This window comes from Anolis carolinensis, chromosome 4 (genome assembly GCF_035594765.1).
Source record: "Anolis carolinensis isolate JA03-04 chromosome 4, rAnoCar3.1.pri, whole genome shotgun sequence".
NCBI lineage: Eukaryota > Metazoa > Chordata > Lepidosauria > Squamata > Dactyloidae > Anolis > Anolis carolinensis.
In genome coordinates, this window is record NC_085844.1 from 130,446,980 (window position 1) to 130,459,329 (window position 12,350).

Sequence of the window (12,350 nt, forward strand, 5' to 3'; positions counted from 1 at the left end):
TAGGATTTCACCCTTTTTACTGTATAACACATTCTACAACAGTATTTCTCAAACTCTGCTCCTCCAGGTGTTTTGGACTTCAGCTCTCACAATTCCTAAAAGCTGGTAAACTGGCTGGAATTTCTGGGAGTTAGGCCAAAAACATCTCGAGAACCCAGGTTGAGAACCATTGCTTTAGAAGAACATGGTCACTCCCACCTAAGGAATCCACCACTTCCATCCCAATTATCAGGTTGTCAGTGTTAGGATCAGATCTAAAATAGCTGATCCCCTAGTTGCCTCTATCGACCTTCTAGACAATGAAATTGAATGCAAGGTGAGGAATTTGTTGGACTCAATATTCTTGACAGAATTTGTCTCCCAACAAATCCCAAGGTAGCTGAAATCTGCTTTCTAAATGTGTAATAATCTATTCTAGGAAGACATCATTCAAGTCCTCAGTCTGGCTTAGAGGTCTATAGTAGATCCTTACAATGACACCCCTGCTATTTCTTTCTCCCTCACTTTTTACCCAGATACTCTCAACCTGGTTTTCAGGATTTATGTTATGGATCTCCTCACAATTGTAAACATCCTAGACATATAATGCTACTCCTTCATTCCTATTTTTTCAGAAATAGGTTACACCTCTCTATTACTACTTTCAGATCATGAGTCGCCTCCCACCAGGTTTCAGTGATGCCAATTATATCATATTTGCTTTGTTGTATTGTTCAAGTTCATATAGTATATTTCCTATGCTCTGTGCATTAGTGTAGACTGAGATGAAAGACCATGGGCCACCCTGCCTAGCTTTTTTCTTCTTTTCCTTCCATCTCTATATTGAGTTGTTGTACTTTTTGTCCAGTTCTGTCTATAATAGTTGCAGCATTATACTCCTGCCTTCCCAAATACTGTCTATCTCTCCCAGTTAAATCAGTTTAAAGCCCCCAATCAGATTTTGAGTTTCTTGGCAAAAACTTCCTGCCAACATCTATAAGGTGCAAGCCATCCCATGCAAGAAGCTGTACTTTGTTAAATCTCAGATCATGGTCCAAGAAGCCAAATTGTTTCCGGTGGCATGATCTATGAAGCCAGATATTAATTTTTATTAACTTTCTCTTTCTTCCTGGACTATGTCCGTTAACTGGGAGAAGAGACAAAATGATAATCTGGTCATCAAAATCTTTCAGCTTCATACCCATAGCCTCATATTTCCCTGTGACCTTCGGAAGGCTATGTTTTACAGTGTCATTGGTTCCCACCTGGACCAAAAGGAAAGGGTAACAGTCAGTGGGTTGGCAAGCCTTGTAAGCCTCTCTGTTACATCTCAGATTCTTACTCCAGGGAGACAGCACATATCTCAGGTCATCCTGTCAGGTACACAAATCACTGCTTCTGTTCCCCTCAGCAGAGTGTTATTTACAACCACATCTTGTCCTTTTAAAGGAGAAATCAGAGGCCACCCCCCTTTTCCTCAGAGCATTTCCACAAATTTTAAACCTGAGAACAAATGTCATCACATTACAGAATTGGCCATTTTCGAAACGTATGAAAAGATAGCTGTTCCCAATGTTTAGGCACAGAAGGAATGCTCTACCCTACATTTGAACCCAACCTCATGTGATGAACACAATGGGTTATTACTACTGAAGTGTATGACTGGAATTTAATAAATGTGGTGATTTGAAGTGGTTGGTATCTCTTCCAGGAGTACCTGCACATTCCTTGAGGACAAGCGCCGTTCTATTTCTTGCTGTTCTGCTTCATCACTGATGCTAGAAAATAATAATAATAATAATATAATAATATTTTATTTTTATACCCCGCCTCCATCTCCCTGAAGGGACTTGGGAAGCTTACATGGGGCCAAGCCCGGATAAAAACAGCAAACCAAAATAAAATATCAGAAAATACAGACATAAATATTAAAATTTTAACACTGTAAACATAATAAAAGTTTAAAATGATAATCACAGTAAAACATGGTTTTGGCGTCCAAGTAGAAGGAGTAAAAACAAACTGGGCAAAGCTTCAAATTAATTATGTAGCTCCAGACTTACAAAATAATTCCTGGTCCTTCTACTCTATGTGTTACCTTTCTCCAAGTGCCTACCCCTGTGTTTGGGGAGTGACTCCTTCTCACTTGCTATAAATATACTCAGATACTTGGGCAAAAATACAAACATTCCACAGCTGCTTCAGGTGACTGCATGAGCTACCACATCATCCATTTTTAAGCAGAGAACAAAACAAAAGTGGGCCTCGACTGCCAAAAAACTATTTGTCTTACCAGCTTGCTCCAGGCACTGGTACTGTATCTATATTGAGAGCTAGTCACTGTTAGCTCCTTCCCCAACCCACCTTGTATGCAGTTCATCTATATCAGGGGTCCTCAAACTTTTTAAGCATAGGGTCAGTTCACAGTCTCACAGACTGTTGGGAGGATGAAACATGAATGAATTTGTATGCACACTGCACATATCTTATTTGTAGAAAAAGAAAAGAAAGAATTTAAAGCAAAGAGCAATTTTAACCAATGTAAACTTACCAGTATTCCAATAGGAAGTATGGGCCTGCTTTTGTTTAATGTTGTGTGCCTTCAATTAGGTTCAGACTTCAGGAGACCCTAAGACCCTACCGTGTTTCCCCGAAAATAAGACAGTGTCTTATATTAATTTTTGCTCCCAAAGATGCTCTAGGTCTTATTTTCAGGGGATGTCTTATTTTTTCATGAAGAAGAATTCACATTTATTGATGAACAAAAAAAATGAACATTTATTATATACTGTACAGTAGTTGTCATCATAAACCAGCATAACCAGACAAACTGTGAATCCTATCAAAAATTTCTTGTTACTACCAATATTTCCATGTACAACATTTACCGATCCTGCATGCTTCCGAACAAAAACTTTGCTAGGTCTTACTTTCGGGGGAGGCCTTATATTTAGCAATTCAGCAAAACCTCTAGTAGGTCTTATTTTCTGGAGATGTCTTATTTTAGGGGAAACAGGGTAAGTCTAAAGCAGGGGTCCCCAAACTAAGGCCCGGGGGCCACATGCGGCCCCCCATGATGGTGGCTCCTTCTTCCTCTGCCTTTCCCGCCTCCTCCCTCACCTGTTGCATGCCTTCTAAAGCTTTGCTTGTTTATAATAATTTTCTAAAGCTTTGCTTGTTTATAATAATTTTAATTATTATTTAATTAATAATTTACTAAGGGGTGCTTTGCCAGTGCTTTTGGTGCACAAGGCAAAAGGGGGTTGGAATAAATGGCCCAAGGGGTCTTTTCCAATCCTTCTTCTTCTTCTTCTTCTTCTTATTATTATTATTATTATTATTATTGGCACAAAGACACAGTATAATACAGCAAACTATATATATATGTGTTGGATTTCGTATCACAAAATCACAAGTTGAACACTTCCCTGGCATTTAGGACTGTGTGATGTATGATGACGATGATAATGATGATGATGAACAACATTGAGGCTGGGTGGCCATCTGTGAGGGGTGCTTTGCTTGTGCTTTTGGTGCACAAAGGTAGAAGGGGGTTGGACAAGATGGCCCAAAGTGTCTCTTCCATCCCTCCTTATTATTTTTATTATGATTATGATTATGATTAACATTGAGGCTGTATTCCTTCCCGTTTGGTTTTTTTTACTTCAAAATAAGAGATGTGCAGTGCGCATAGGAATTTGTTTATGGTTTTTTTTCTTTCAACTATAGTCCGGCCCTCCAACGGTCTGAGGGACCGTGAACTGGCCCCCTGTTTAAAAAGTTTGGAGACCCCTGGTCTAAAGTTTAGGGCAGGGGCTGGGTAAATGACCTTAGAGGGCTGCATCTGGCCCGCAGGCCTGTTCTATGCCCTCTTAAGACCAGTTGCTCAGGCAGATGGCCTGAGACTATTCACACCAGAATAATGGAACACTAATGAGCAAGGACACAAGCAAGCCTCCAGTCAACTCACACAAACAGCCTGATCCAAACTTTAACAAAGTCTCTAAAAATGTTCTCAAATGACTCTGGGACTGGCAAGGTTTGCCTAAAGCAATGGTTCTCCACCAGATGTTTCGGCCTTCAACTCCCAGAAATTCTAACAGCTGGTAAACTGGCTGGGATTTCTGGGAGTTATAGGCCAAAACAACTCAACCTGTGGGGACCCACAGGTTGAGAACCACTGGCCTAAAGCAGCACAGTCATTTTGTGATGCCTCTTCCACTACAGCAGTGGTTCTCAACCTATGGGTCCCCAGATGTTTTGCCTTCAACTAACAGAAATTCTAACAGCTGGTAAACTGGCTGGGATTTCTGGGAGTTGGAGATGAAAACACCTGGAGACCCACAGGTTGAGAACCACTGTACTACACCCTATTTGTCTCCCCTCTCTACACGTAGCTCCAGGAATTGATGCTGTAGCCATGCAGAGCTAGTGACAGTTAGAACCTCCCCCAACCACCACCAGCAGCAGCATCAAGAGATGTTTCTCAGCCCTGCATCTCATACCTGTCTGATGGTAAAGCTGGAAAATATTCCTTTGATTCTTCAGTTTCTGGGTTGTTAACTGCCTTATCTCTAAGTTAGGAGAGGACAATGTATGAACCAACCTCAAATAAGCAGCTCCCTTTCTGTTTGTTTAAAAATGCCTTGCCTTGGAGAAAGTAGGAAGGAGGAGGAAAGATTCCCCCTTCCTTCTTTTTATCTCCAAAGGCAAGGCAGTTTACCAAATCTGAAATAGAGCTCTTTAGTGAAAAGGGGAAAGAGGGAGATCTGAGTTCCAGAGGCCTCCATTTCAACCGCCTTGCTCAGAGGGAGGAGGGAAGAGCGGAGTTCCAGAGACTTCCATTCCATAGTTTTTAAACTGCCTTGTCTTTGGAGAAAAAAAAGGAAAGAAGGGGAAAACAGCCCCACATGGCTCTGTGGCTATTATGCAAGAAACACAAAAATACCAATGGAAGTGTGACTATTACATGGTGGCAACTGTTACGCAAAGAAATACGGTAATTACTCAGAGTAAAGTTCAAGCTCCTTGTCCACACCCTTGCCTTTTATTCCAGCTGATTTTGTGTAAGTACATTTTGAGTCTATTTAACCATATTGTCTTTCACTTATTCTTCCTCCAGTTCATATCTTAACATAGTTTAAAAACAATTTGCACATTTTTGCAATCAGGTGATCACCCCCCGAATAAATAGATTTTCAAATTCTGGTTTAACTGTTACAAATCCAAATACGTTTTAGCAATCTTAAACTGCTCTGTGATTTGTCTATGGGCAAACCACTGCATTGGGAACCCTTCCGTCATTAACTCCTCTTTCGCCTTTAACTTATATTGGTCATTATCCAATATTAACAAATCTTTATCAGTCAACCATTTCCCTTCTAAAGAGATTTCTGGTACTGATGTCAAGTTGCTCAAGTCTCTCCCCCCTCCCCCTCATATTTTGAAGGTAGGGACAACATTTTTCCTCTTCTAATCTGCTGGGACTACTCCTGTTCTCCAATTGTTCTCAAAGAGGCTCAGCAGTGGCTCTGAAATTACGTCAGGAGCATGACATAATCTCATGTTCATGTTCATTCTTTTTTGTATGTACTATATATTATGGGCACTGAATCATGTGAAGTGTCATGCTATAACTATTCTAGTATTTGCTTGCTATTTGGAGGCTGTCAGAGCAGTGGTTCTCAACCTGTGGGTCCCCAGGTGTTTTGGCCTACAACTCCCAGAAATCCCAGCCAGTTCACCAGCTGTTAGGATTTCTGGCAGTTGAAGGCCAAAACATCTGGGGACCCCCAGGTTGAGAACCACTGTGCTAGAGAATGGTACTTTTCTCCATTAGCTAGGAAGTGTTTATCTATGTCTGGTATATTTATGGCTTGCAGAGGGACGTATTAATTGGTAAAAGGGGACAGGCTTAGCCCAGCAGACTAAACTGCTGTGCTGCAGAAAATCTTGCCAATCAAAAGGTCAGCAGTTCGATACTGGGTTGAAGTGAGCACATGCCGTCAGCCCCAGCTCACCTGCCCACCTAGCAGGTTGAAAGCAGAAATGTGAGTAGATAAATAGATACCGCTTATAGCGGGGAGGTAATAAAGGTGCCCTTAAGGACACAGATTGTGAGGATGTCTAAGGATGACAAAGCTGCTCGGCATGGAGATGGAGTGACAGCACCCCCCATGGCTGGAGTCGAGCACAGCCTCCAAGATGCTGGACATAAGAGGGGGGAAATGCCCTTCTTATGTTTGTGTTGTCTGTCCTTGTTAATTGTATAACGGCACTGAATGCTTGCTGTATGTGTTCTCTAAACCGCTCTGAGTCCCCTTTGAGGTGAGATGGGTGGGGTATAAATACTGTAAATAAATAAATGAATAATAAATGGTTTCAAGGGTATTCCCATGAGAACTCTGGTGTGAGGAGTTATCTGGAATGATTTGTTTTAATGAGTTGATGGTGGAAAGACCCATGCAAGGGACCTTTGTTCCCAACTCGCAAAGGGTTGAAAATCCATGGACTAATTCAAATTGCTTCACCCATAGATATACTGTGAAATATTCACTGCTCAAATCTAACAGCTTCTGTTGTACAGTGATCAACTCTGTTGTCTTAAATCTCATTTCTAGACTTTGGGAGCTTTGACCCCTAAGCTGGAGTTTGCTTGTACCACGGATTACATCCTTTAGTATTGCTGGATGAAGTACATCAGATTTTGGGGACTTGGATTTATTTTAAACAGGTAGGCATTCTGCATTACATTTTTACCTATTTGGGGCTACAGTCCCTAATTTTACCAGTTGGCTATATTCAACAGGTGCAGTAAGGATTTCATTTTAGAAGAAGAGATTATGTTAAGATGTCCCATTCTCTCTCCATCACAGTAACATTTCACAATATTCTCCATGCAGTGGCCATATCATTGGCCTTCAGTATCCATAGATTCTCCATCCACAGATTCAACCATCCATGTCATTTTTACAAAACATTAAAAAAAATTGGTACTGTTCTATTATCCAGGCAAAGGACACTAAGGGTACTAGAGCGAGAAGGATAGTCCATTTAACAGGGTGGAGGGTGGGTTCACGCCGCTCTGAGTCCCCTGTGGGGTGAGAAGAGCGGGATAGAAGTGAAGTAAATAAAATAAATAAATAAGGAGTATAATCAATTCTAGCTTTTTCCTGTTATTTGCCCCACCCATGTCCCGATTATGGAAACAACCCTCGTTTATGATATGGGAAAGGGGGAGGGGGAATAATCGGCAAAAAGAGGATAAATTGTTTTTCTCTTTCAACGGCCTCCCTGTAAAATGAACTATCCTTCTCTCTCTAGCACCCCCTAGTGGCCTCCACCTGGATAATGGAACAGTACCAAAATTTTGATTTTGCCATTTTATATTTTACTATAGTAATGTATATAAAAGGACTTAAACATCCATAGATTTTGGTATCTATAGAGAGGTCCTGGTACTAAAGCCCAGGGGATAGAAAAGGCCAACTGTGGAGAGAAATGTCCTTTATTATTTTTGACTTTTCTAGCAACCCTGGAGCATTCTTCGACTTCTGCCAATGTATGGTAAAATTGGGTTAAGCATTAGCATCTGGAAGTTCCTGGATGTCATCTGGATGCCCAGAGTGACTTCTGGCCCTATTTTATTTATTTATTTATTTATTTCCATCATTTCTATGCTGCCCTTCTCACTTGAAGGGACTCAGGGAGGCTCACAATCTGGCAAAATTCAATGCCAATATACAGTACAAAAAAAAGCCAACACAATTCAGGTTTTGCTGTCCATGTAGATGGGCCCATAGTTTGCTAAACTGGTCCTATGGTTTGAGAGGTGATTTTCCACCCTCTGAATGCAATTATGTGTGTGTCATTTCAGTGATGCTAAGAAAGTTTCTTTTTAAGGAAACATGATGATCTGATATGGCAAAACATTTTTTAAAAATCTGTTCAAAGTAAGAACAACATGTTGAAGCTAGCACTGAGAATTAGCAGAAAGCAATTTGAGATGATATAAATGCTTTTTGTGTGTTTTAAAACACTCTTGAGATCTTCAGTAAAATACCAACCACTTGACATATTTGTCCTGTCTGGGAACCCAAAATTACATTCCTGAGATCTAAGAGTTACAGCAAGCATTTATCCAAGGTTGCATTAGCAATCGTTCTCTCATTAGCTATGGCCCCATGCTGTGGCTGCACATGTACAGTATATGTATACACATGCGCATGCATGCACACACACATACACAGTTCTTGTATTGTGCTAAGTTCATAGACAGATAAGGTTTGCAGATCTCACCGTATGCCCTTCCGACATGTTGACAACATTTGTTACCACATTTCCCAGCTATGGAATAAGCAAACAGATTATAAGTGTGTTTGTGTAACGTATACTTGTCATGCCAGCTGGAGTAAGTAAAAGCACTATATCTATGAAGTTTCTCCAGATTCTCTTTTTAGGCCATCTGTGTTGCTCTGTCTCCCAAGGCAAGTCACAGCAAAGAAATCAAATATGTAGGTTTCTATACTTTGGGGCTGGGAAATACCAGCCAGTTTACCAGCTGTTAGGATTTCTGGAAGTTGAAGGCCAAAAACATCTGGGGACCCCAGGTTGAGAACCACTGATCTAGGTAAAGATTAAGCGCCCTTCCAGACAGACCCTATATCCCAGGATTGGATCCCAGGTTTTTTTGTTTAGCCCAGATTATCTGGCAGCGCCGACTCATATAATCCAGTTTAAAGCAGGAAACCTGGGATCAGATTCTGGGATATAGGGCCTGCCTGAAAAGACCCTAAGGGAGAAAAAAAAACCTAGAGATGTCATTGTGGGGCGTCTACTACAGACCTCTAAGCATTCCTAGAACAGATGACCATACATGCATTTATTCATTTCTTAGCCCAGGGGTCTTCAAACCTTTTAAGCACATGGCTGGTTCATTATTCCTCAGACTGTTGGGGGATAAAAAAAAAACCCCAAGGCACACTGCACATATTTTATTTGTAGTGCAATATATATATGTGAAATAACAATGCAAAATTTAAAATGAACAATTTTCACCAACATAAATTTACCAGTGAAATGGCAGACAAAAGTTTGAGGTAATGAGACAAAGAGAGTACCGGTGGATGTAGAAAAAAGACGTTTATTCTCAGTGGCCAAAGAGAATAAGCAATAAAAAAGGACCTTCCCCTGTAATCAGGAAAGTGAAGGTACAGAACAAAGAAACACAGGTCCTTATATACTATTTTTGCCTTCCTCTATCTACGTCATATAGGCATTATCCACCACCAATTAGTGTCAAAAAAGTCTTACTTTGCACTTTACTGAAAGCTACTTTTGCATTTTCTTAAAATATAGGCTACTTTCAAGACCTCTTACCCTTAGGTAAGAGGCCATATCTTAGGCCATATCTAAGGAATTCCTATCTAGGCTCTCAGGGATCCATTAATTAAGGAATTCCCCCCTATCTTAGCTTGTCAGAGAGTCATTAGCACTCCTACATGGCGCCAGGTCTTATCTTGACATCCCAAAAAGCCTTAATTTGTCTTTTGTCCATTAGCTTATCTATTCTTGTTGACACTTGACATATGTCTCTGGCACTTAGGGTGAACTTTGGTCTCTGCTGGATCTTGCTAGGCAAAGTGTATTTTGGGGCTATATGCACACATTCTGCTTGTGATTACATATTCTCCTATTCCTATTTCTAATATGATTACATTCAATATATAGTTTCCAATACAAGTATTATATTTTCCCAATACACCTTCATCACCAGTATTTGAATGGGAAGCGTGGGCCTGCTTTTGGCTGATGAGATAGTCAAGTTAATTAGGGTTGTTGTTGTTGTTGTTGTTGTTGTTGTTGTTGTTGTGTGCATTCAAGTCATTTTAGATTTAGGGTGACCCTAAGTCTAAATGTTAGGACAGGCAGCAGGTAAATGACCTTGGAGGGCTGCATGTGGCCCGTGGGCCTTAGTTTGGGGACTCCTGCCTTGGCCATTCTGATAGCTGATTTCCATCACTTTCTGTGTATGGGCTTTGATGTCTCCACACACAGACCTGGATTTCTCATCAAACTGAAATGTGTATTCGATGAGTGGATGATTAGAACCTTTATGAAACCTGAAAGCCTTTTTCACACAGCTGAATAAAATCCCACATTATCTACTTTGAACTGGAATATATGGCAGTGTAGACTCAGATAACCCAGTGCAAAGCAGATATTATGGCATTTTCTGCCTAAATATTCTGGGTTATATGGCTGTGTGGAAGGGCCCTGAGACTTCTCTCTCATTGGCCAGACATCGAAAGGCAACAACAGGATTGCTTCTCTCACAAAACAACATTTTGCCGTCCAGAAGGGCTAGAGAATTTATTGAACATTTGATGATCCAAACTAGGTAGCATGCCAAAATCTAGCAAACAAGAAATACACCAATTCTAAACATATGGGAAAGGATGGTGTTAGAAATACAAAAAAGTTCCCGACTACATCCCAGCCTTGAATTTGCCAGATTTATTGTTAAATATGTGTCTCAGAACTTTCTCTGGATTGAGCAATAACAATTTATTGAGGAAATTATAACAGGAAGCTGTCAGAAACAGTGCAAGCCCCAGTGTACTGTAATGAACTTTGTACTGCAATTGCATAGAAAGATTGGCTTGTTGTTGTCCTGAGAGCTAATTTTAGCTCCTTCTTTTAGGGACAGTTGTATAGAAAAGGCCTTTTTCTTGACACCAGAGACCATGGTACTAAAAGTAGCAATTATTGGGGCAGGTGTGAGTGGACTGGCCTCCATCAAATGCTGCCTGAGTGAAGGACTGGAGCCTACCTGCTTTGAGAAGAGTGATGGAATTGGAGGTCTCTGGCAATTCACAGTAAGTGACATGAACTCAATTGAAATCTTTAAAGTTCAAGTACTGAAATAATTCCAAAAACATTTCACCAAATGCAAAGTTAATTTCTACCTGGTGTAATGATAACTTTAAAAAGGTCTGTATAACTTGGAAGGAAAGTTATACTGAAAAAAAAAACAACAGGAAGGAAAGTCCTGTATAACTGCAAGAAAAATCAGAAAGAAGAATGGAACTAAATTAGAACTTTGTGCCTATGGGACCATATACCAAACTTATTACATAGTTTAAATAGGAAACATCACTGCCAGGATATATCTCAGGATATAAACGGGGATATTTCTTCTGGGAAATTGAAACTGGGAAAGTTGCATATATAAAAATGATATCTTTGAGATGATTAAGTGGTATCTTAGTATGTTTATTAATACTCCACTTTTTATCTCCATAGGGAGATATATCTTAATTATATCTTAAATGGTTAGTGTTCCTCCTTCCATTTTTTCATGCCTTCATCCTTCAAGTCTAATCCCACTTTATATAAAATATGTTCCTCATATGGCATTAAAATGCAGCCTTGTCAATCAGAAATCATTCCACTTCTCCTTATTCTGTCCTAACAATTTGTTGCCAATACAACAAATGTATAATTTAATATTGTAAAAGAAAAAAAATCCAGGAACATGAGATACAACAATGATTAAACTGATTCCTAAGAGCAAGATGCAGTGAAAGTTAGCAACTATCTCTCTGCTTAACAAAAAAGATTGGTTCTGGATCGTGATCTGCTTTTCTAGGAAGATGGGCATGTGGCATGGGATGGGTTGCATCTCACAGAAGTTGGCAGGATCTTTTTTGCTGAGAGACACACAAACCTGATCAGGCAGAGTTTATAATTGAGTTGTGTGTGTGAGTCAATACACTTGGGAACACTAGTTTATCAGGGCCCATAGGCAACAGCTCAAAGGCTAAAGAGACTGTTAGACAAACAGAACAAGTACCAAACAGTGAGAGGAGAATAAACTCAAATAAACAGCTAGGGGGAATGTCCCATGAGCTTAGATATCTCTACACTAATGTACAGAGTATGGGAAATAAACAAGATGAATTAGAAGTCTTGGCACAACAGTTACGATGCAATATGCATAACTGAAAACTGGTAGGATGAGTCCTATAACTGGAATGCAGTAATGGAGGACTATAACATATTTTAGAGAAATAGACCTGGAGTAACATTATATGTCAAGAGATGCAGGACCTCAATCCTGGCAACCAGATTAAGAGCATATATAAAAGAGTTAAGGGATTGAAAACTAAAAAAGATGTAGTTGTGGGGGTTTACTACAGACCTCCAAGCCAGACTGAAGACCCTGAACAAAGGTTTCCTTGAATAGTTTTTTTTAATGTCAGGAACGACTTGAGAAACTGCAAGTTGCTTCTGGTGTGAGAGAATTGGCTGTCTTCAAGGATGTTGCCCAGGAGATGCCCAAATGTTTTGATGTTTTTACCATCCTTGTG

General features: G+C 40.1%; 1 protein-coding gene and 1 long non-coding RNA gene across 4 annotated transcripts in view; one reads left to right on the plus strand and one right to left on the minus strand.

The window, feature by feature from the left end:
* Positions 1-4,773, minus strand: part of LOC134298257 (uncharacterized) — a 7,768-nt gene extending 2,995 nt beyond the window's left edge. Inside the window, exons 1-2 of the long non-coding RNA XR_010005232.1 lie at positions 4,485-4,773; positions 1,697-1,757 (exon numbers count right to left, since the gene is read on the minus strand). This is a non-coding gene — a long non-coding RNA (uncharacterized LOC134298257). The remainder of the gene's footprint in view (positions 1-1,696; positions 1,758-4,484) is intronic.
* Positions 4,415-12,350, plus strand: part of LOC100562854 (dimethylaniline monooxygenase [N-oxide-forming] 2) — a 27,592-nt gene continuing 19,656 nt past the window's right edge. The window contains exons 1-3 of one of the 3 annotated variants that reach the window (XM_062977804.1): positions 4,415-4,494; positions 6,600-6,712; positions 10,682-10,856. In XM_062977804.1, the coding sequence (XP_062833874.1) occupies positions 6,669-6,712; positions 10,682-10,856 (219 nt within the window). In that variant the 5' untranslated portion in view covers positions 4,415-4,494; positions 6,600-6,668. Of the gene's footprint in view, positions 4,495-4,698; positions 5,046-6,599; positions 6,713-10,681; positions 10,857-12,350 lie in introns of those variants that run through there. The other 2 variants (XM_062977803.1, XM_062977805.1) reach the window with 2 other exon arrangements.